This window comes from Myodes glareolus, chromosome 4 (genome assembly GCF_982192425.1).
Source record: "Myodes glareolus chromosome 4, mMyoGla1.1, whole genome shotgun sequence".
NCBI lineage: Eukaryota > Metazoa > Chordata > Mammalia > Rodentia > Cricetidae > Myodes > Myodes glareolus.
The window spans coordinates 64,020,893-64,045,912 of NC_142029.1; the positions used below are offsets into that span (position 1 = coordinate 64,020,893).

A 25,020-nucleotide genomic window follows, 5' to 3' on the forward strand; every position below is an offset into this window, starting at 1 on the left:
TGATGGCTCCACCTTAGGGAGACCCTGGCATGTTGTCATACTCAGTGGTCCTTGGTGCCAGTGGGCAAGCAGAGTTTAAGGAACTGGTTTCTTTTACTTATTACCTGTCCACTTAGAGTTTATCACACCCAGGGAAACCAATACACAGTCGTCTTTTCTACTAAGCTAAGGCCATTCTGGACCCACCTCTTCCAGAGAGACCACATCTTCGCAACTCTACAACATTCTGACAGGCCAGCTGCAGCAAGGAAGCAGCAGGACAGATGTGGCTCACGATTATGAATGCTGTCACCCAGCCCCAGTTCCTGATCCCCTCTTCAGGGCAGTATTGAATCAGAGCTGCTTTCAGGGAGATAAGCTCAGCAGAGATGGAAGCACACAGATCTCAGGTGTGCAATAGTGGCTTCTCAAGAATGGATATGCCTGCACAGACACCAGCCAAAGTGGAGATACTCCCCAGCCCTCACACAGTCCTTCTGATATCCTTCCAGCTCGCCCTGCAACACTGTCATGATTTCTGTCACCACAGATTTCTCTCTCCTCCTCTCTGTCTCTCCTTTCCTCCTTCCCTTTCCTTCCTTTTTTTCTCCACCACAGCCCCCCTTTTGTACTGGTGGTTTTACTCATACTAGGCACGAGTTCGAACCCTAAGCTACACCAGGCGTAGTTCTGACACATCTCAAGGCTTTCAGTTACTCTACACTGTACTGGCCTCTCATTTACAATCTACTCACTTCCTCCTGAGTTCAGAAGCCCTTCGTGGTACAAGTTATGGCCTCCTCATCACCTGGGGCTTCAGATATATGGGATGCTCTCTCTGGCATATGCTTCTACTCCCTTTCTGCATCTCAAGGGGTAGGCACACTTTCATCTCCTGAGAGCTCTCCTTGGCTCTTCTTAGCAACCCTCTGCAAAACACCCAACACCCTTTTCCCTCCAAGCTATGCTCCTTTGTTTCACTTGTTTTATTTCTGTGTTTATTTTATTTATTTTCTGGCTGCCCACACAACTAGATTCTACCCTGTGGGTAGTCATCCATTTATCTGTCATTCATGCATACATCCCCCAGTATCTACTGTGAATTTACTCTGTGGCAAATATTCTTAAAAGGTGCTGTAAGTACAATACTTACCTTCTATCTCCCTCGAGTATGGACACAGACATTAAGTGAGGGAACTAGCAAATAGTAGTGACTTGGATGTTGAAAAGACTATATAGAAAAAGAAAGCAGGAGGGCAGAAGAGTGAATGCTCTGGCTAGTGAGGGGGACTTGATTTAATGTAGCAGAGCTCTCTACCATAAGACAACATATAGCAAAGACCTGAAGACAGACGGCTCTACTACTGCTAGTGCATCTTGTGGGAAGGACATAACAGGCTGCTAAAGACACACACGTCTGGTGTTCTCTAAGAAGGAGGCAAGTGTGAGTGCCTGGCACAGTGGGGGCCCTCAGGGAGAGGAGATGAGGGACCACAGTGAGGTGATGGTGATGAGGGTGGAGGAGGTGGGGGAGGGCCTGTGTGTAGGCTCCACTCCCAGTGAGATGCAAGGATACAGAGAGGGAGGGGGAGAGAGAGAGAGAGAGAGAGAGAGAGAGAGAGAGAGAGAGAGAGAGAGAGAGAGAGATGGGAAGGAGAGAGGACAGCTGGAAGCTCTTGTGAAGCTCTCCAGCTGAAGCTACAGGATAGAGATACTAAGATGTGATCACCTGATGTGCCATGAAAGGAAAGTCCCTAGATTTTGTTGATGGACTGGATATGAGGGTGAGCTGAAGAAGGGAGTGAAGCTTGACTCAGGAGGAGCTGCAGAGGGGCCGAGGAGCTCACGTTCAGACATGCTGATTTCAGGATATCTATGAGAGGTCCATGACTTTGACCTCTGTTCTTGGCTACATGACTAGGCACACAAGTCCAGGCTTCTAGGAAGACAGACTTGTGACTGGAAGACCTATTAAGGCACAGCGCATCACAGATAGGACTCAATCACATGAAATGCGCACAGGGCAGGGCTGTCTGTTGACTCCCTTCCACACACCCTGTACCTCTGCCACGCGGGTGTGATATGTAGGTGGATGCACAATTAATAATCCACTTATTTTCTTTTCAGTCAGTTGTATTACTAAGCAATTGTCTTCTGTTCTACAAACCATATCCACAATAGTCATAAGTCACAGAAGAAACCTAAATGACACGGTGGTGCCTCTTTCTGCACACTCAAATTGCCTGGTGGACCTTAGCTAGGTCTCACTAGCAACTAGGCCCTTGCTCCACCCATAACTCATGGGAAGACAGAGGGTGCTAATACCTAGAGCCAGGGGACAGAGCTACTGGCACTTCTGTGGAGCTGCTGTGGAATTGGAAGGCTGAGATCAAAGTTCCTAGCTCACTGTTGGGGTTGCCTTCTTCCCTAGTGTATTTGGTGACAGGTACACAGAGCCACATCTTTTAAACTCCAAGTGCAAACCAGCCCTGCTGGCTCCCACAACACTAAATGCCTCCTCTAAATTCAGAACTGCTGACATGTGGCTGTCACTGTGTCCACATTTCAGGCTAAAGACCTCGTTTGCTCTGCATTATTAAAGTCCTCTAGCTGTAGGCGCCTCCTATTAATGCCCTGTCCCTGCAAGTCAGGGCTTCTAGGTTGCTTCGGAGTTTTGAAGACATTCACAATATCTAACCACAGAACTCAGGAGACATGGATTGTAGTTTGGAAATTTAATGGGTGAGGAGGAGAAACAACCAAGTGGGGCTGATGGACTGATGGCGTAACATCGACCCAAGACAGAGGGATAGATTTTTTCAGGAGCCGCTGAGACCTGACTCTCCCTGCTGCACCCCATTCCTGAAGGTTCGGTGGTGCAGAAGAAGGGCCTCCAGCCAGTCCCTCTGCCTGGTCTTTAACAGCTTAGTCTCTTTATCCATCACATGCCAAACGGTCTAGGAAGACAGGCCAGCAATCAAGGGAGTAATTGGGCCAAAAAGAGGAAGACTTTCCAACCCTAAAAGGAAGTCCTGTGACGCATGTTTATTTATGGCAGATGAATAATCTCAAGGCCAGTTCTAGATGAATCTTCATTTAAACTCCACAGAGCATGCAGCTACTTGGTCCTGTGTTTGATCCAGGATTTGAAGTCTTTACACCACTATCCATTTTCACGCATTTTGGGGCTGTCTTTAGGTCCTAAGCATCTCTTTTTCTTCTTGCTTACTAACTTCCCTAATGATCCCCCAACTCTAGGAACAGCCTTTCCCAGTGAGGTCTGGGGATCCCACAGTGACAAGCAGTGAGCTATACTTTGTACTGGATGAGGAACATGGGATGGAAAAGGAGAAGAACCATGGCAGCAAGGCTAGACCAGTCATCCTGCAGGAACAGCACACCAAAATGGACCAGTCATCCTGCAGGAACGGACCACCAAGCTGCTTGAACAACAGTCACTGAGGCTATAGAGGTGGTCACCACACAGGAACGGCACACCAAGCTGGAAGTATATCTTACACTTTAGTGGGTTTGCCTGTGACACAGCAGTTCAGTTACTGGGGAAGAAACAGCTCAACTGCCTGCAATCGCAGGACAGGCCACTTAGAAATGACAGTGACTTCTAATGTCAATGCAGGACAAAACATGTTGCCTTCTGTGTATGCAGTTTACTAAATTAGGTCTTTATTGAAATGATTTTAAAATAGAAGGCAAAGCAGTGTCCCTGAGGCTCAAAGTTCTAGCATTATCTATTTGAAAAATCACACCGGAAAATATTTTGCATCCCTTAGCAGGAGAGAGTTGGGGATTATTTACTTTCACAATTCTGCACTTCCCCTAGAATTGGCATAAGGTCAGCCTTGTATATAGCTTGACAATTCTACATAGTAAAGTGGGCCTTGGCTGCCTTTCCGCTATTGCCTCTACCCGTCGTTTTCTTGAGTAGTGGGACAGGGATGACCACGGCTGCACAGAAGATAGCCTGTGGAAACAGTGGTCCGCGTGCAATAGGGCATCTTAGCTGAAACCCAGCAAGCCTCAGTTTCCTTCTGTGATTCCTTACACCCCAGTCACAGAAAGATCAAGATCAGGATTCATCAGAGGGGTCAAAGGACACGGAACTTTAACTAGGAGCTTCCAGTCAATGAGGACTCAGAGCGGGTGCTAAAGCTGGGTCATTTCTGTCCAACACCAACAACCATGCCAACAGCAGCCTTTGCCCTGTGTAGCCTACCAGCCTTTCCAAAAACTGTATAACCAATCCATGCTTCTCTCCTTCCTTCCCTTTCTCTCTTTTTTCTTTCCTGTTTTCATCTCTTCTTCCCTCGGAGATGTCTCATAACCCAAGGATCTCCCCACCTACTCCATAGGGATATCCCTTGCATCTCTTACCCTGCTCTATCATCCCTCCTAGAAGACCTGTGCTAGCCCAGAATAGAAAGTACTGATCCATCAAAAGGCCACCCCAGGAACGTGAGTTGTAATCACTGTAGTAAGTATGAGCTGATTAAACCACTGGCTCTCCCTACAGCAGAAGCTGTGACAGCGACCCTCAGGTCAGCCTGGCCCCCAGTGTCCTCAGAGGACCCTCAGGCCGTACCAGCACTACAGCGTATCTGCTTTTCCTAGTGCCACGGCTTGCTGGGAGAATGTCAAATCCAGAACAACTAACTGGAGAACTTCCATATTAGCTTGGAAAGGCAGGCCTCTGCAACCCCTCATCTCAGGAAGCAAACACCAGGGGCCTGAGGAGCCTTTTAAGGGAACCTTCAGTGACAGCCTTCGTTACAGTCTTTCCTGCGAGAGCTGTAGGTCACTTCTATTGAGTGCTTTTGCCAGTGTCCTTGGTCATTTATTAGTTTTGGAGAGGGAATGACAGTCCAGGCAGTAAGGGCCATGCAGAATTAATGACATCATGCACCACTCTGCAGCCCTAAGGCATGTCTGTGAGAACACATCGGTTACTGCTCAGCGACAGGTCCCATGGCTGCCATAGAGAACCTGTTGTGATGACAACTGGAAACCCCACTCTCTTGAGAACTAAGAGCATGGTTCCAATTTGGTGACCCAGACATCACATCGGAGCCATCAGCACGATAATGGCTTGTGATAAAGGCGTTATTGATGCTTTGCTTAGCACAGTAGAGAGACAACAGTAATGGGGTGTTTCATTAAACTGCTTTGAAGGCAATGCTGCTTAAAGAGGTTGACTCAGAGAACTTCACAATGAAGCCTGTGGCTGGTGTCTTTCGGAAATCACTTCCTCCATCAAAATAGGAAAGAGGAATCAACTTGGATCTGGTAATACACACAGAGTCCATGGGTGTGTTGCTACTTCAGCAGACCCTAGCATGTTCAGGAGTCGCAAAGTCAGGAAGAAAAGAAGCGATTCCAGAGACAGTCATAAGCTTCACACACTTCACAAAGTGAACAGTGACTGGGGTACCAGCACTGAACTCAGAAGAACAACTTGTGTATTGTTGACACAGGGATCCCACAAGAATGGGAGGGTGCCCAGCACAGCCACACCCACCACCCCTGCTGAAAGAGAAACCATATCAAATTAATACCAGATTAAACTGCAGCTGTGATTATCTGTCCCTATCACAGACTACCCTACCATAACCTCCACTTCCATCTCTGTCAGACCATGTTAATCTGCCTTGCAGAGGAGGGAAAGGCATTGGCCTGAGGCTGACCACTCAGACTCAGAATCACAGCGTTGATCCTTCCCAACTGCACCACTGTGGGTCAGCTACTTTTCTCCCAGACACTCAGTTTCTTCACCTGAAAATGGGAATGAGACAACATGACTCTGAGGGCAAAATACCACGCATGTGAAGTGTCTTTGCATCTAATCACAACAGACTTAAAATCAATCACAATTGGACATGTAATATGTGGTAGATACACACCCCAGAGAGCATAATCCTGACCCTTATATTTACCATCTGCATTGAGAAATAAGGAAGGATTTTTTTTTAAATATTGCAACTGTAACATCTCCCTTTCACATTAAAGAGTTTGGGCAGTACATTTTAAAAAGCAAAATAACTAATTTTTATAATAATGGCTAAATTACTATGTATTTATTAAGTATGTAATTAAGATATGAATCATGATTTGATGTGATAATTAAGATCTGATCTGGGCATGATTGGAAATGCTTTAAGCTGATCACTCCGTATACTCTTCTATGATGAGGAACCACTTTTCTCCCATTGTACAGATTAGGACACTGAAGCACAGTGAAATTCAGTAATTTGTACAAGGTAACAACATCCCATAGAAGTAGGAAAGCCTACACTTATTTATAGGCAATCTGACTTCCCATGATACACTGTAATAAAAGCTAGCCAGAGATGGGGCCTCGGGCTGGTAAAGTTCTGTTTCTTGACCCGGCTGGTATTTGTAACAGATTTTATTTATGTGTGTTTCTGAACTGGCTTTGTTATACTTGGAACTATTTAAAATGATAATATTAGTAAGTCAGAGTTCCTCATTTGATGATCTGAGCAAAGACTGGGTATGTGTTTGTATGCCAAGCGTTCCACCCATAGACATGGGGTGAAGTTTATGCAGTATTATGACAATATTTGCTTCGACTCTTTGTAGTGATGATGCAAAAACAAATGGAAATTATATTTTTAACTAGCAGTAGTAATTACAGTTTCCCCATACTTCCCCGGCGAGAAAGAGGAATGGGTGTAAGGAACAGATTTATTGCAGCATTTGGAACCCCACCTCTCTTCTGCTCTGCATTTTTGCTAACGATTATTTGCCCCTCTCCTCTTATATTTGTTGTTTATATTCTCCCATGCTTTCTCTTGATCTTAACTTTTTCCTTTGTTTGACTCTACTTTTTAAAATCATTTGTTTATTTTTATTTTATATGTGTGAATTTTTGCCTGCATAATGGAGCTGGGAACCAAACCTAGGTCTTCTGCAACAGTAGCAAGCTCTCTTAATCATTAAAGCATCTCTTCAGTCCCAGCTTGGGTCTACTCTTACACCTTCCTGGTTGCCAGCGCTCTCCCTCACTTGGTCTATAGAACTTGCGAGATATTTTTTATGGGTTTTGCTTAAAATTATGGTACACTGCTTCGTGTTTACTCAGAATGTCTCTGTGGTTGATCATGGTAGCACATTCCTAAAATCCCGGCACTCAGGAAGTCAGTCAGAAAGTTGAAGGTTCAAGTCCAGGCTGGGCTACACAGTGAGAAACTGTTTCAATAATAGAAAAGTTGAATGACTTGTGTACAATTTCCTTTCCACTCCAGAAATCAAAAGAAAAAGGGACAAGCCAGTGTCATTTCTTAGCCTATCACAAACACTAGCTCAGTCTTTCTAATTAAGAATTTCCACCATTACAGCATCTACGCAGAGAGATCCAGCACTGCATGAAAGGATGGTCCCTTGAAGGCTGCATTGCTAGAAGCTAAAAAGAACATTCTCCAATTTCAGAATCTTCAAGTCTTAACTCTTAAATGGAATCAATCTTGATACATCTGTATTTGCACTGAATTTCTAAACCGGCCTAAGAACATGATTACAGGCAGGAAAGTAATAAAATGCCCACTGTGCCTGTGAAAGCGACACCCCAGCTCTTAGTGGACCACTGTACAGAGGAGCTCCTCAGCGGGCAGACACTGTAGCGCGTGGCACACAGCCTGTCCTCCTGCAGTGAGTCTGCTAGCCCTTTCCCACAGAGAGCCATCAGAGTCTGGTCACTGCATGGAGTCTACCCGCCTGTCCCCTGAAAGTAAAGACTTATTACACTGAACCATTATGGAGTTCCTAGTATTCCTGGGCTCGCTGATACCAACTCCAGGTTCAAGACTTCCTCTGCTCTTTCTTAGCACAAGTCCAGTCAGCACCTCGGACAGCAACATCTCCGTCTCAGAGCAGGAGGTACCTGTTGGTTTGTTCTGTAAGCAGTGGGGGCTCCCTTGTCCCTCATTTCTCCCTCCGTTTCTGAGGACACCATTTCTTCCTCCTGCTCCTCACTCTCCTCAGAACAGGAATCAAATGCATCGGCATAATACTCTTCAGCAACAAGCGGGTCTTCTGGGATCCCTGAAACAGAGAATAAGCAGCAATTGCTGTCATCGGAGTCCTAACGGGGTAAGCTGGGAGCCTTGTGGATCCTCGGAGACTGGCGCTGACAAAGCTTCCTTGGAACACGGTGCTGACTCTTAGCTTCCTGAAAGTGTTTGCTGGGTATAGTCAGCACTTGGCAAAATTAAACCAGTAGAAAGAGGGACACTAACCTTTGAAGTTAAGAGAACAGAACCATGGGACAAGAGTAAATAATCTTTTTTTTTTTACATGAGCCCTTATTAAAAATGAAGGGAGTCAGGGGAAAAATAAAGATAGACACCACAGCAAGGCCTTGTTATGCAACACACAAAACTTTGTAGCTGAACAAATGGGAAGGAAAGTGTGTTAATATTCTTCTGGAAATTTCTTTTAAGAAAGGGAAGAAGGACTTAGGAAGGAGGGAAGAAAGGAGGGAAGGAAATGTCAGCAATGAGACAAAGTAAGATGGGTAGGATATTTAACAATCACATTTGGCCAAACTGAAGAAGATATCACAACTCTTTTCTAACAGGCTATGGATTCAGGTTTTTCAAATGGAGTTCGCTATGGCAGGCTATATTTCCACCCACATAGAACATTTATTCAAAAGAAAAGAGAAGATTGTCCATGTAAGCTGATGCCAATAAATCCAAGTTATTTGGCATGGTATCACTAGTAACTAAAACAGAGTTGTACCCATAAGAATATCAACAAAGAATGGCCAAGAATGGGTTGCATGGGGCATGGCATTATAAACTCTAATTTACCAATGGGGACTAGCAATAGAGGAATACCTGTGGGTGTGAGAGGAGGAAATTACATAATGATACTCTACTGCAAGTCTGGTGAGGCTTTACATCATTCTGACTTATAAACAGAATTATTGTTCTTACTTGCAACACAGAGTAGCGTTTTTAATACAGTGCTACTGTTTTCTTTCTGCTGGGGGAGCGTGGCATTCAGGGTCAGAGCACCAGGGAAGTGTGGCACTCAGGGTCAGAGGATCAGGAAAGTATGGCACTCAGGGTCAGAGGATGGGGAAGTTTGTGGCACTCGGGGTCAGGGGATAGGGAAGTTTGAGGCAGTCAGGGTCAGAGGACTGGGGTCTGACTCCTGCCTGCTTTTGTATGAAACTCTGGGCAAGGTGATTACATTTACAGAACTCAGGCTTCCTCAGTAAAATTAATATACAGATATTTGAGTCATGCAACTTGCTGACTCCATCATAAGCTGCTTATGGAAACATCTGTATACAGAGTAATGGAACAGAACTTCCACCCAATTTCTATACCTGTATAAAATGGGATTTTCATGAACGGACTTCAGGATCCTTTGAAAGAGAACACCAGCTGTAGACTTATCAGCAGAAGGAGAGTTAAAATTTTAAAATTGCACTTCATCTTTCACAGAGTTTTGACATGCTGCCGTGTGCACGTGCAGGTGGGAGGACAATGTGTGGGAATCAACGCCTCCTTCCACCGTGTGGGCCTGGGGAGGAAAGCTCGCCATCAGCCGCCCCTGCTGAGCCACTAGGCCAGCCCCCAAAGGAAGACTTTACAATCTTCTCCTTATCTACACCTCCACTGCAAAACAAACAAACAAACCCAAGAGGCTACATAGTGGGATAAAAATTTGTCCACTGACAAAAATTAAAATATTCTCAACAGTCTTTGACAGATTCTAGGGTAGGGTGTATATGCTCTGTCTAGCCAGGAGGAGCTGTGCCACAGCATGAGACATATAGGAGAACCAAAACTGCCGAAGGATCTCCGGCTTCGCCACCAAGTAGGAGCCTGTGCTGGGAGACCTGGTGGACAGAACCGCATGCTTCCCACCTAACTCTCCACTTGCTCCTTCCCCCACCACACCCCAAATCTCCATCTCGTCAAATAGTCTGTTCTCTCGTCGCCTCTCCTTCCCCTCCTTCCCAAGTCTCTCCACCTCTTCCACAGTTACTATTCATTCACTTTTCATGTTCTCCCCTTCTGCTCTCCCCCTTTTCCTCTCCCCTTCCCATTCTTCGCTTTCAAACTTGAACAGACACAGTAAAGCACGTTCACATCACTGTCCAGTTTGCAGGGGTGTGCTTCTATCACCTACACACTTAAACTCTAGGATTCAGTTTTCGGGAATAAAACCTTGCCCACTCAAAGTCCATGTGACACTTAGGTGTTTGCCATTCTAGTCAGTGTTTCAAAATGCTGTTGGCAACTCATGGAAAGTGACTTCTCAGTTTACAGCTTGAGATACACTGGTTTAGATGCTGGCTTCTGCACCAAAACGATCTGCACGTCCACCCAGACTAACAGTGGCTCTACAACGCTGGGGACCAATTTAACTTTGTGCAGTTCAGGTTTCTCATCTAGAAACAGCCTCTGGGGTTATTATGAACAATCAACAGCAGAACAGAAACAAGGAAGTATGTGCCCTGTCATGGTTCTTCACTCAATGAACATCAGGTGCTATCAGAGCTGGACAGTGTGGCAAATATCTTGAATTTGCCTGTTAATACCCAACATCAGGAAAAAATATATCAGACAATCAGAAGTATATATCAAATGTGAAATTTCTTGATTTTAAATATAATTGGTCTGTGCTGTGTGGATTTTCAGAACTGACTCAAAGGCACAGAAAGGAATGAATGATGCCCCATTGGTTTTCTTCTTGCTGGCCTCCACAGGGACACCAGGGCACTTAATGCTCTCCCACCATTTGCCTGTTCAACAAGGGCCTCTAAGTTCTCTTCAAACAGCTCTGGAAGACAAGGGATTCTACAGAGAAAGGCTAACTAGTCAAATGATAGGTTTCATAGGTTATATGGTCTTTATTGCAGTTATGATTCCTTTGAAGACAACCAATGAAGAGTGTGACTGAGTTCAATAGCCTGATGAGGTCATATCTGCACCACCCAGACATTTTCCTCTTGCAAACACAAACAAAAAAACATACACAAAAAACCAAACTACCATCTCCCTCTTCCCATAACAGTGCTCACTGTACACAAAGAGCCATAGTTCCTCACCCCTCAAGCCTAAAGGAAAAAAATGATGATGGGGCCAGATTTATGTTTCCTGTGTGTGGTTTGTGGAACAGTCTGGAGGACTCCGTCTGCAGCATCTCCTCTGGTGTGTGGCTTATGGGACAGACAGGAGGTCTCCGTCTTCAGTGTCTCCTGTGTGTGACCCGTGGGACAGACGAGAGGGCTCCGTCTGCAGTGTCTCCTGTGTGTGGCTGTGGGACAGACGAGAGGACTCCGTCTGCAGCATCTCCTGAGCACACCACACTCCTGGTACTGCTTAGAAATGGAATTGTTTTTAAAAGAGAAACTCAAAACAAATGTCAGCCTGCTTCAACTGTATTTCTCAAGCTGCGTGGTTTGTGTAGTGAGCCCAATTTGAAGCCTTGTTCTGCTAAGGCTCATTTCTCCTGTCACTGAGGGAAAAACAGACTGTGATAAATAGCTTTAATTTCCTCACACCCTGAAGTCAGCCTCCTAACAGATGCAACTGGAATGGCATTCCAGATTTCTCCGATGCTGGATGGGTGGTACAGGGCATACATATGAAGGTAACAGGGCATACATATGAAGGTAACAGGGCATACATATGAAGGTAACAGGGCATACATATGAAGGTAACAGGGCATACATATGAAGGAACCCAATAATGACTGCCCGAGCTGACACCAGCGCTGCAAATCCATACTGTACAGAAAGGGTGGCCTTTTCCAGAGCTTTTGGTCAAGACCTAGATAAATCCTTCCAAGATGACTGAGTACTGGGATCACCTATAGGACTTGTTAGTTAACACACATCACTACGTCCTAATCCCCAAAATGCTGACTTGGTAGTTCTGGGTAGCCCCTGAGAGTGCTCATTCATTTATCCAGAGTGTGTGTACGTGTGTGTGTGTGTGTGTGTGTGTGTGTGTGCGTGTGTGTGCGTGCGTGCGTGTGTGTGTGTGTGTGTGTGTGTGTGTGTGTGTGGCTAGACGTTTCTGAATGCCTTGGAGCAGGAGTTAACAGTTGGTTGAGGGTCACACAACATGGATCCTAGGAACTGAACTCTGGAATTCTGCAAGACCAGCAAGAGCTCTCAACCACTGAGCCATTTCTCCAGTCCCACAATTTACATTTCTCAGAAGTTCCAAGCTGAAGTGGATGCTGCTGGCCTAGAGTCCACATCCAAGAGCAACTGTTCAACTAAAAGTCCTTCTTATGCTACACAGAATCACTTTAATGAAAGATGTGTGATTCTTCACAAGCTCTACATTTTCTGATCTTTGTGTGTCAAGGACAAAACATGAATGGAAATGAACTACTTTAGAAGAGCGAACATTGGCCTCTCAGTGGCCTCCAATGCTTCCCATCTCTATGATATAAACAATGCGGCTGTTGCTACTTTGTTAACAGGGACACAGAATAGGATGGTGAGCAGCCCAAAGTAAGTCTTTCTGTCAAACACTCTGCAATTTTAGAAATAATAAACCCACAATTATTACTCCCTTCAACCATTGCATCTTTACATTAGACCAAAGTAATATCTTTTGACTATCGTTCAGGTAAGAAACATGAGGGCTCAGACAGGCTGATAACCAGAGAAAGATCACACAGATACATGCAGCATGAACATGAACCTAGAATGTAAATAACCTGAACTCTATTTCTGTGTAATGAATTTTCATCTTTGCTGCTAAAACCACTTTAAAGTCATGACTAAGACAGAGAGCTGCTGAGCACATCCCTTACTAAACCTCATACCCTAATCCCACAGGCCCACTAAGTTCAACGCCTCAGTCAAAGTTACCCTAGAGTATGATTCGGCTCACTAGTAGACTACGGGTTTCCCCAGGTGCTTCTCCTGTCTCTCAGGGGCAGAAGTCTAGCTGATGTAGGCTGAGTTACTATCAGTGGGGAAAAGCACCGCCAGAAAGAAAGACCACCACAGCTAGAAACAAACATTTCCCAGACAGAAGTCACCAGTCTGGTGGGCTCCATCACAGTTAAAAATGGATCCCAAACCCTCATCCTTCATTCTCCCCATAGCCAGTGGGGCACTCAGTGTACCATCCCGTGAGAATACACAGCTTCCCTTACACAACCTGAAGAAAAAAATCTCCAAGTCTTGCTGATTTACTAAAAGTGTTTTTATCAGCTTCTAAACTTCGCACTAATGTTGGCTTACTTTTCCTTTTCGATTTTTATAAACCATCTCTCCCCTGCTGTGACCCATGAGATGGTTCATCAAGGCTATTTAGTGAGTCATCAGCTGGGCCTAGGACTGTACTCTCAGGGTGTCCCAGTTCCTGATAGCAGCCATCAGAACCACGCACAGGGCTCAGAAGCCATAGAGAATGAAGGGCCATTGCAATAATTCCAGGCCTCATTCCTTCTCTTGGTGAGCCTGCCTTTTACCGGCACCGCGGGTCCATGTGGAAGTCTCAGAGAGGCAGTTACTCCCACTCCAAATGGCTGCTGCCTCTGTATTTCATGACAAAGAGCCCTTTTCTGGGCTTGCGGGAAGGAACTGCAATTTCCAATCACCATAGCGTTTAGCAGGCCTGGCGTCTGCGGTGGCACATTTGCTAAGGGACAGTTTAGACTGATGTACAGTCCAGGGGAGAAAGGGGATACCCCCAGTGAAATGAGCACACTCACTGGCTGAGGGAGAAATGCATGCTCCATATACCATCCAACACCCCGCCCTGTGGAGCTCCCCACTCGGCCTCCATGGTCTTATGCAGTGGGCTGCAATTTTTGCTGAACACACCAGCTCTTCAATATCCCCCGATTGCCCACAGGACTCAGTCCAGAAATTGCAGTTTGACCTTTCTGTCATTAGGTAGCAAGCAGCCTGCTTTCCAAGTCTGGCCCCTAATAAAGAATTTAACAGCTTTCCTTTACAGACACAGGGAAAAGGGCCTTTGTTGGTTGGTCCAGGATCTAGGCAGAGGTACGCGGGTAGGTGAGTGAGTGTGTGTGTGTGTGTGTGTGTGTGTGTGTGTGTGTGTGTAGGGGGGTGCCAGAGGGGTCATGCTTTAACATTGAGCTGCATGCCCAGCCCTGCTCTACCTTTCTGTAACCTGAACTGAACCCTCTGTGTTCTTCTCTGCCCTGGTCTTTTGCTTTCCAACACCATTCCTTAAAGGTGCTACTCCTTCTAGAACGTTCCTATCAGAATGGTAGCTACCAGCCAGTGTAGCTACTTAAATTACAATTGTGAAAGGGACAAATCAGTCACAACTACATTCCATGTGCTCAGTGGTCACCGAGACAGGATTTTAGGGCATCCCCACCAACATTGTGGATAATTCTCTACACAGCCCAGCTACAGAATGTCTAGTCTCGACTGCTCCCTCTGCTGGCCAGCAGCCCTTAGCTTTAGCACTGGGTGTGTTTATTTCACCTTTTTTACCCTCTGGTTCGCCTATGCTGGGACACTCACTACCTGCCATGATCAGTTCCTAGGCTCCACAGAGGAATATGAAAGCCCAGGTCCTGCACTGGAATTGGTGGGAAGGAAATGGTGACTCCATCTCATGCCAGCCCTGGGCCAGAGCCACACTGGGCCAGAGCCACCATATGGACCTCTCAAGTCTAGAGATGCTTTCTCTACCTCCTTTTACAGAGTATCTACACAAAGATCTCTGGTAGATGATCAATCCCACCCTCCACCCCAGGAAAAGGTGCTCCACGGAGCACCCGAGTCCCACCGGAGGCGACCTGCCACACAGCATAACAGCAATCAGGTGTACCTTGTCAAAGTCTCACCAACTGCACACAGAAGCACGCAGCCAACACAGTCTGTTTTCAGTATTGGGGGTAGGGTGTGCTGACAGCTGCTTGGTTTTGCATCTCTCCCATGCTTTCTTCCCCCACATAACAAGCTATAGGTGAGTACCCCGACCTTTGCTAAAATAAACCTCAAAACTAGGGCTAAAATTAACTAGGCTGATTAGCTTAGCCTACAGCATCACACATGAGACTGTGAAAAGAAGTGATTTTCTTAGCCAAAATGCATATTCATGACCCCTTCAGTATGGAGAGCTAAATGAAGGAAGTATGGTACCTTTTATGCACATACAGGACAGCAGCTTCTACCGTTTTATTCAAAGTGACATCTCTATATTTGACCGAGTTCACTGAGGGCTCTCCATTCTCCCTAAACACACAGAAAGGATGAGAAGGAGGGCAGGGAGGAAGAGAGGAAGAGAGAGAAAGTAGTGGGGAGGGTTTCAAGATCGTTTTGGAAATGAGTCTCTCTTAAGGTCTAGTCTGATTTTTATGTGTCAAACTGATTTTCCCTTAGGCAAAACTATAACCTTTCTCTGAATTTTTTCTTTTGCTTTGGAGAGCAAAAGTAAAAATAACTGGGTAAAATTTATCTTTTCTCCACCTGATTCAGAGAAAGGAACAAGGGCTGGGATAGCCACTCTCTCAAGGGGAAATACAGGAAACTTCTCAGTGGCCCTGAAGGAGTGGGCACAATGGCTGTGTGCCATTTGCTGGCACATGACATTTACTTCTGAGACTTTAAGCAGCCGGGTTATGTTCCCTGGGTCTTAGATGTCTCATCTATAACATGAGGTTTGGCAGCCTGAAACTCGAGTCTGAACTAAACGATCAAAGGGCACTCTTCTGCTCTAAGGTGCAGTAACTCATGGCTTGAGGAGGAAAGTGTGAATCGACATCGCAGTCCCTCTGGGCTTTTAGAGCCGAGCACTGTGGAGTATGTGGCTCAAGCTACAGAAATAATTACCTGTCACAACCCTGGAGTCCAGGAAGTCTAAGACTAAGGTGATGGCAGTCTGGTGTCCTGTGAGGGTAGCTGTCATTGTAAACAGCCCTATCCCTCATGTTCTCACATGACAGGGAGCAAAGAGACAGAAAGCAAGTTATCTCGTGTCTCTGTTTACAAAGGTATGAGTATCATCAAGAGGGTTCCCGTCTCATGACCCATCCACCTCCTGAAGCTCTACCTCTAAACAGAATCCCACTGGGGAGTGGAAGGAGACATGGGTATACAGAAAGTCACCTGAGACTTGGCAAAATATGGATTCATGTATCTCTGACTAGCCTGAGGAGATGGAGATACTTCTGCTCCAACCAAACCACACTGCGAATGGCAAACAAACCAACCAATAAACACTGATCTGGACACAGGATTATAACTAATATTTACACAAAGTTTAACTGTCTACATTGTTGCAGACTAAGGCTTCCCCTTCATATTTCACTCTGGCTGTGTTTACTGATTAACAGTTTCTTTTACATACATGAAGTATATCTGTCAATTGACTGATTGGCATAGAGAAAGCTTTGTGAACCACCTAGGATTTCCCCTTTGACCAAATGCCGGGTACATACTCTCTTTTTTCCATTTGTTTCCTGGAAAACTTGTCTCTCGCTGGCAGCACCTCTGCTAACTCACTAGCTGGAGGCAGAAAGAAGCTGCCAGAAGAGACTTGCTGGTGCAGGACATTCTTGGTTCAGCCACTGAAACTTTAATGTACCCGATGAGCAGGGATCAGAAAGGAGCACACAGGGGAACCTGCTGCCTGGAGAGTGTCAGTATGGTGCTCTGGAAAATTCTCCCTTTTGTACACATCAATTAAGGTCCACATTTCTGACTGAATTTAGAACTCCCTGACATAAGCCTTTTTGTGGCTTGGTGAAATGTTGATCGCTTCATGGGGGTTAAGGGAGAGGACATATTTCACTGCTATGAAATCTGGAGACAGTTTCAGTTTTATATTCTCAGAGGGTAACAGGAGTGAAGTTGAGTATTACACATTTTATAAATCAATGACAGATAGGCAGATGGTAGAAGAGAGGGGAAGGAGAGGGCAGAGCAGAGGTGGGTGACGAAAGAGTTTCAGGATGGCTTCCCATTGTCACAACTATAGAAGCTGATGAGTCCAGAAGTCTACAGGACAGAGCATGGGGCATGCAGCAAGCAACAAGCTCGAGACTCAGGGAAGGGTGAGTCCTGCACTCAAATCTAACAGAAGTCTGTGGCTGAATTCTTCCTCTTTGATTGGCTAAGACTCGCTCGCATTATGCTTTATTCAAATCTACCGATTTAAATTTCATTGAATAAACATTCTCACCGCAACATACAGATGGGTGTTGGAGGAAACCTGGTTATCACAGCCTTGCCAGCTGAACTTGTAACAACCCATCCCAGGATCTACCAAAGTCAACCTAGGTTCTGACCTAGAAAACGGAGTTGTCAGAGAACTCAGATCACCCTCTCAGGTTGGAGAAGTCCAGATTACTTCCGGTACTGAGGAGCTCCTTGGAGTTGACTGATGAGGTGTGGGCAAGGGTGATTACTCAGTCCTTAACGATCCTCTACCTGCTGTAAGAACCAGTCTAATATTGTGCAAGCCTTTTTCTGGAAGAGTTCATAGGGAACTGCCTCCAACCCTCTGGCAAATTTCTCTTTTTGCATTTGTTCTCAGAAAATTCTTGTTATCTTCACTCTGTCTGGAGTCGTCAAACTTCGCTGGTGAGCAACTTCAGGTTGAGATTCAGTGTGCACCATGGGCATAACAAGATCGACAGGCTGCTCTCCAGGTATCTGGAGCCTCATTTTGGCAGGTGGGATGCCCTGTGCCATGTCATCCCAGGGAGAAGGTGTTGGCACACAAACTTGATCAAAATCACTTTAGGGAGGCTGGATGGCACCGTGGTTAAAGAGCACTGGCTGCTCTTGCAGAAGACTTGGGTTCAGTTCTCAGCACCCACATGGTAGCTCACAACCATCTGTAACTCCGGCTCCAAGGGATCGGATGCTCTTTGCTGGCCTCTGTGGGCTCCATGCACACATGTGGCATATAGACACACATGCAGGAAAAATACCCATAAAGTAATAAGATAAAATTGTAAATTAATTTTAAAACTCGCTTTGCTTATTGATTACTGAGATAGTGTTAGGTAGGTATCCCAGGGCAAATGGCACACCGATAAAAACCACTAGGGACAAAACTAAAAACTGTAAGCCTTCCTCCGGAAGATCTCTTACAATAACCAGAAATTATGTCCAGCTTTTGGAAAAGATAAGTGTCTTGGATGAGGCTCTCTAGAGGATGTCTCAGAAGATTTTCAGGAGTTGTTTATCTGAAAGGCCCAGCAAAGTCTCACAGACCCAGCTTCATGGATCTCTAGGGACAATATCAGGGAAGCAGTGGAGGTGTTCACAGAGATGGCCTCTATGGTCTAGGAGCAGGGAAATGAGGGTTTTTACAGGCAGTCCCCTTCCCCCCCCCCCCCCCCCCCCCCCCCCGCCGAGTACTGGAAAAGGAGGCTCTGCTGGCCTGAGAGACTGAGCACAAGGAAATGGTAAAGGGATCAAATGGGGTCGGGTCAGGCAGAGGCGGGGGGAGGGCTGGATTAGGGGAAATCACCCCTGACATTTGACTCCCATCCAGCTTTGCTGGATTGTTCCCATCTGCCTTCTCAGCTGCTACTGTTACACACCTCCACTAGGGACAGATAAGGAGTATGGTGAGGCTTGCCCTCTGCCCTAAGGGTGCCTCAGCTTCTCCCCCAGAACCACACCCCCATCTGCTTCTTGCTCTTGATTCTAGGACTAAGTCTCTCATGGCTTGTCTATCATTTACAGCTTGGTTTGCCTAAAGGATCCTAACCCAGCCCCAGTGCCAAGCGCAAAGGAATCTTCAGTTTACTCTTCATCAGGCCCACCCAGCCCAGAATCTCCCTGAGCTCAGCACTGTGAATACCCTCCAGCCTCCCGTCTGGTCTTCCCTTCCTTCCTGACTTGAGCCCAACTCTACATATTGGCTGTACTTGCTCAGCCAGTGTTTGTTTACTGAATCTTAATTCACGCCTAGCTGATAATTTCCCCCCAAGAAACCAGCATCCACAATCAAAAAGAAAGTATTAACACCATAGACTGGAGCCTCCCCATTGGTATTCCACCCCTCAATCCCTCAGAGAATTTGCGCACTGCCCCGACTGAATGCCACAAACAACAAGAAAGCCCAGGGCATGCCTACTGATTTGTATCAAATTCTATCTGTAAACAGTGATGCTAAGTCATCCCACTAGAAAATTAATTTTTCCCTCATTAATAAGTAAGGAGAAACAGATATGGCGCACATCCGCATGCTAATAGTGCTGTAGGGTGTTATTTCAGTGGCGTTGAAGCCAACCTTCAAAGGGGGGAAGGAGGACATCTCGGAAGTAAGCATCTTTCCTCATTTACATTTTCCAGGGCTGTCAGTGCATCTACCCATGTTCAGAAACAGAGGCAGCAGGCAGAAATCAGCCTAGGCTGGGGGTCAGCAAACCACAGCCTGCAAGTCATGTCTGTCCTCACGTTTCTGCGCACCACATCAGTGGAAATCAGCCACAGTCTGTGTCATCTACCTCTGCTGTCTCTCACCATCCAGAAGGGAAACAGCAGAGCTGAGTAACTGTGACAGTGGTGTATGTCACAAAGCCCGGTATTTACTCTCACTACTTGAGCAAGCTTGCAAACCTCACACAACGAATAGCTACTGATGGGAAATACATACTGTATGAAAACCACGGAGTTGGAAGCAGCCTTTTGTTTGAAGCCCTGGCTGTTCCCAGATCGTCCAGCCATAGAAAGATTTGGAATGTCATTGCATTTTGTCAACTGAAATTCTTTCCCAAAATGTCACACTCCTCTGTGGCAAACATTTTACAGGGTGCCTGGCTCATTAGAACTTCTGTAGTGGTAGAGAGCTAGGGTGCTACAGGTCCAGAGTCAAACTATATTGGGTCATTTAAGCCCACCTAAATGGCTACTTATAGCCTGTCTCTATGTGTGACCTAACATCCCTGGGACCATTAGGCAAATCCTTTTGGAACATATGAACAGGCCCTTTAGCTTCCACTAACATCAAGGCTAAGAGAGTCGCCAGATAACATGTGAGGCCTATAGCAGGCTTCTCTGCACTGTTCTAACTCACCTACCTCTAGTGCCAATCTAATTGGTCTTAATAATAAAAACCCAGAGTCTGATATTAGGGGGTAAAAGCTAAAAGACCAGAGAAGAGCAGCTTGCCACTAGTTCTTACCTCTACGGAATTCTCAGACTGAATGGGGTATCCTGTCTCTGCAAGCCCTCAGACTGAATTCTTGAGCCCCTTCTCTGGTTCTCTGGTATATTCCTCTCTCTACCCAGCCATATCCCTTCCTATCTCTACCTCCCTAGTGCTGAGATTAAAGGCATGAGACTCCCAAGTACTGGGATTAAAGGTGTGAGTCATTACTGCCTGGCTCTGTTTCTCTTTGAGACCGGATCAATCTCATGTAGCCTAGGGTGGCCTTGATCTCACAGAGATCTGTCTGCCTCTGCCTCCCAAGCCTTGGGATTAGAGGTTTGTGCTACCACTGCCAGGCCTCCATGGCTAACTAGTGGCTTAGCTCCACACTCTGATCTTCAGGCAAGCATTATTTGTTAGATCAGAAACAATATATCACTACACCTATCTAATATGTACTTTAAAAATGTCTTGATTTATGACGCCCTTAGTCCTGTTATGATATGTTCCACGAAATTGATACCACGTCAGAACATGGCATGTGGGATAACTTAAAATCTGTCTTCTCAGATCTTGGTCAACTCATATTCAGCTCTAGAATAAATTATCTCTATTGCTTAGAGATGAGAGCTGTGTTTCCTCATCAACAATTTCATGGGCAATAACTTCAGACTCTCCATGGTGAAGCACAGGCCTTTCCCCTTGAGAGAAGCTGAACTCGCTCTGGATCTGAAGAGTGAACTCAAGGAGAAGGACAGCACTTTTAATACCAACCTCAGTTTAGCAATGTCAGTCCTGCTCAGATACTTCACATTGCCTGACCCCTCCCTGAAGCCATGCATAGACAGGGGACAAAAGCCTGTGTGGGGCTGGTTGGATCCTGTGATCAGGTGACCAGTCTCACTGATTCACGGGGCTATGAGAAAACTTTCCTTTCACGCCTTGAGTAGGAAAAGATAAAACACCAAATGTGAACTATGCTTAAAATCTTATTTTATACCCCTTATGTATACCCCTTACAATAGGTTTTCATGAGAAATTAAGACTAAGTTGCTCTGGAGCAGTTCCATGGGGTGCCTGGCAGAAAGAAAGGAAGGGCAGCTCCTATAATCTGCCGTTTAGCATTTGCTGAGGGAGGACTCTCTTCTCCAAACACTGCTGCAGGGCACACACCGGTGTACATCAAAGTCACAGGCATGCTGCTCTCGACAAGGATGCACACTTAGGAAAGCGTCACAAGGGGATGTCATTGATGCTAACATGAGCATGCTTACACAGACTAACATGGACTTGGGTAGTAATCATTTTATGGACCACCATCAGTATATGGTCTGTAGGTAGAGGATGGTTCTCTGGAGGATAAGTTTCTACAGTGAGTCCAGACGTTTGGTCATAAGAACTCTCTCCAAGCTAAGTGCATAGCCTGTGCTCTCACTAACTCTCCACTAAAGAGTTAACCCCTGAACTAAACCTGTGTGTGTGAGACCATACGTCCATCACATCCACCCCCTGTCAAGCTGATACCCAACTGCATCTCCTTAAACCTTAGCGTCCTGTCCCTGACCTCCAAAGGCTCATGTCACTTCATACTATAAAATATTCCAGACCATTGTGCCCATGCTCTAACAGATCCATTGATGTTAGTCCACGTTTATAACCTCCTTTGATACTTGAGCAAACTCTTAGATGTGAGGCACTATAAAAGTTAAAAGTTAAAAGATATATATATATATATATATATATATATATATATATATATATATATATCCAAAGTACAATTACTCGGAGTAAAAGTCTCATTGCAAAGAGGGGCAATGTGTGATTAAAGAAAGGAAGTATGGTACCAAAGCAAGACAGAAACCCCGCTGGAAACACACCGAATCTTACAGCTCCATATCTAGTACTCAGCATACACAGAGATGTGAGGTGAGCTCCAGAGGGCCTACGTAGTCCTTACGTAGTTGATCCCTTGTTCCTGCTGCCTACAGCCACATGACTGCTTCTTGGGCTGAAGTCCTCTGGGGCAGACATGGCACACCGCTGGCTTCTCCGTCTTACCTGGGTCTCCACTGCAGCGTTGGAGTCACCATCACAACTCGACCCACCACCTTTCCAGAGACTGCCTGTCACAATTCCGGCACGCATCCTGTGGAACCTCCACGTCCTCACACACTTTGCATTCTGCATTCCTGAAAACTAGCGTTATGTGGACAACACAAAGGTCTACTGCCAACCTGAGCATTGCCAAGCTCTTCGATTACAGCTGCTTTGGCTTCTGAATGGGGAATGGATGAGCACGGAAGAATAAATCCTGGAGAAATGAGTTCATAGACAGTCCTGTGGAAGCAAGGTGCCCTGGAGAGTCTCTCCTCTCAAGGGTGTCTCTCAAATAAGTTTACTCGCATTCTTGAGCCTGCAGTTGATGGAATCCGACCAATTTCTGACTGAGTCAAGGCAAAGGATTCGGCTTCTTAGTAATGTCTTTATTATCTCCAGCAGTTGTACCTTCCCCAGCGTCAACTTGATGGGTGCTACTTTTCTGGCAAAACGTCACAGTTTTCAAATTTTCTGCTCTGCTTTTTGCTCCAAATTCTCACTACAAACCTGGCTACACATACCTTTCAATACCCATACAACACTTGACATAGTAGCTGCCTCGGATTCTCCTCTACCAGCTGAGTTAGTCCATCACTTTAAAAACCCAGCTTCAATAGTCTTGGGACTTAGATAAAAATAAGCAAATTATTTACAAAAATGTAACATACATGGCCTCAAACCCAACTCCTGACAGCCTGGCTTCCGTCTGAAGCTCTGTGCGTACAGTTACTACTGCCAGTATTCCTATCAGCATTCTGGCTTCAGAGCCTCGACAAAATTCATCATTAAGCTCTGCTATGCATTCCAGTGATTTTCTGACACTCATCTCCAAACTTCCAAATTTCTACCACAAATTAATCCCCAAAGTCTCTGAACCTCCTCATTAGGAAGGGTCACATCAATGCCCCCATGTCCCTAGGATCAGCTTTCTACACTAGCTTTTCCTTCACTATGACAAATAAGAAAACAACCTATGAGGAGGGATTTATTTGGGGCTTATGGTTTCTAGACTTTCAGTCGTGGCAGTAAGGTAAGCAGTGCAGAAGCGCAACTACCATGACGATGGCCATGAAGAATTGGAGAGGAAAGGATAGAGAGAAGGAGAGAGAAAGAGGGAGAAGAGAGGAGAAAGAGTAAGAGGGAGGGAAGAGGAGCGAGGGGAAGGGAGGGACGAACAGAGGGAGATATAGATAATAGATGGACAGACCAGACATACAGACAGACAGCAATCTGCCTATGTCCACTTAGGCTTTTTCCTCTTCCTTAACATTCCATACATAATGGGTTCCACACATATTGGATGGTGCTGTAAACATCCAGGTAGCTTCACCTTCTCTGAGTTAATCCTCAGTTAATGCTTTCTGGAAATGTCCTGACATACCTAGATGTGTGCCTTTCAATTTAATGACTTAACAGTCGAGGTTAACCAATGGCCATCCCAGCATTTTATTTACATTATTAAGCACTCACGTTGTTCTGAGGGCCATTAAAGCATTCTGTATCTATCTCCTGGTACACTCATGCATATATCCTTCTAAGAAATACTTTCTGGGGCTAAATTGTGGTGCTGTGTGGAGATGCCAGGAGCTAGTTCACACAGACTACACACCAGTTTATACTCTTACCGGCAAAGGAAGCATTTGTTCTGACAGTTCTGCACCCCTGAAGAGAGTTGGTACTCTCCGGATTTCAGGCTTCTGCCTGTTTTAGCGATTGTGCACTAGGGCCTCGGTGTGTGCCGGGCTTACTCTCTGTGGATGGCAGGTGGAAGGCTTCTGCGCATGCGCTGGAGCTGCCCGCTCTGCTCTACAGGGCAGCAGCTGCTTTGGCACTCCCCTGAAAAATCACTTCTTGTTTTTCCCTCTGGGATCTTTTAAGAACACAGATAACCTTGCTTGTCTGAAGTTTAATATGATTAACAATCTGGATCTTTCTTTCATTTATGTTTTCCACTTGGCATATGAACATCTCTTAAATTTATATAATGTTATCAACCGTCAATTCTAGACATTTTTATCCATTCCTTCTTCAAACACTCTTCTCGGACTCTATCAGTCACGTAAATTTCACTACTAATTTGCCTGCGGCCCCTTCCTCTGTAATTCTCATGCACTGCGTCTTCACATTTTCATCCTCCAAGTCATTTCTCTCTGCATCTGCTGCATTGAACCTGCTACTCAACTCATTTATGGGCTTGTAAATTTCAATGCACTGCACTTTAATATCTACGTGCCTTCTAATTCTAATATGTGATATCTTCATAGTCTTTTGCTTTCTAAAGCTGCACTCCAGTGTGTGATCATTTAAACACAGGGAACCTTATTGCTTTGCACGCTGTGTCAGTTTCAATGTGTGAGAGCTACGTGACCTGGCTGCAGCTTAGTCCAGTCTAGTGGAAACCTGCAGCCATCCCCTAACCTACACTAATAGAAGGACTCCACTGTGTTTTGTAAGAAACTATCTCTAATTCATATTTAGTTATTCTTATTAATTCCCCACTTGTCTTCTATAATGCTGCATTCCATATGGGAAAGGGCTTTTTAAAATCACCATGTCAACAACAACCACAACAGCACTCTACATATGATCCTTTAGGAATCAGTAAGTCAAGAAAGAACCAACCCACTATTCAGTATTCCAGGAGAAACACTTATCCGTTGCAGTCAGCCATTTGTAACAGTGGAGCCAACACAAAGTGGCCCCATGGAAAAGGAAGGAGTTTAACAAAAATATTCATTATTTTTAAATGAAGATATTTCCTTAAATCGATGCTATTTTCACAACAATATATAAGTAATCCTGATGTGGGATTCCCCTCTCTATGCTGTGA

General features: G+C 45.4%; 1 protein-coding gene across 2 annotated transcripts in view; it reads right to left on the reverse strand.

The window, feature by feature from the left end:
• Positions 1–25,020, reverse strand: part of Nek11 (NIMA related kinase 11) — a 238,308-nt gene that overhangs the window by 62,349 nt on the left and 150,939 nt on the right. For both annotated transcript variants that reach the window (XM_048416923.3, XM_048416924.3), the window contains exon 13: positions 7,895–8,055. In XM_048416923.3, coding sequence (XP_048272880.3) covers positions 7,895–8,055 — 161 coding nt within the window. The remainder of the gene's footprint in view (positions 1–7,894; positions 8,056–25,020) is intronic.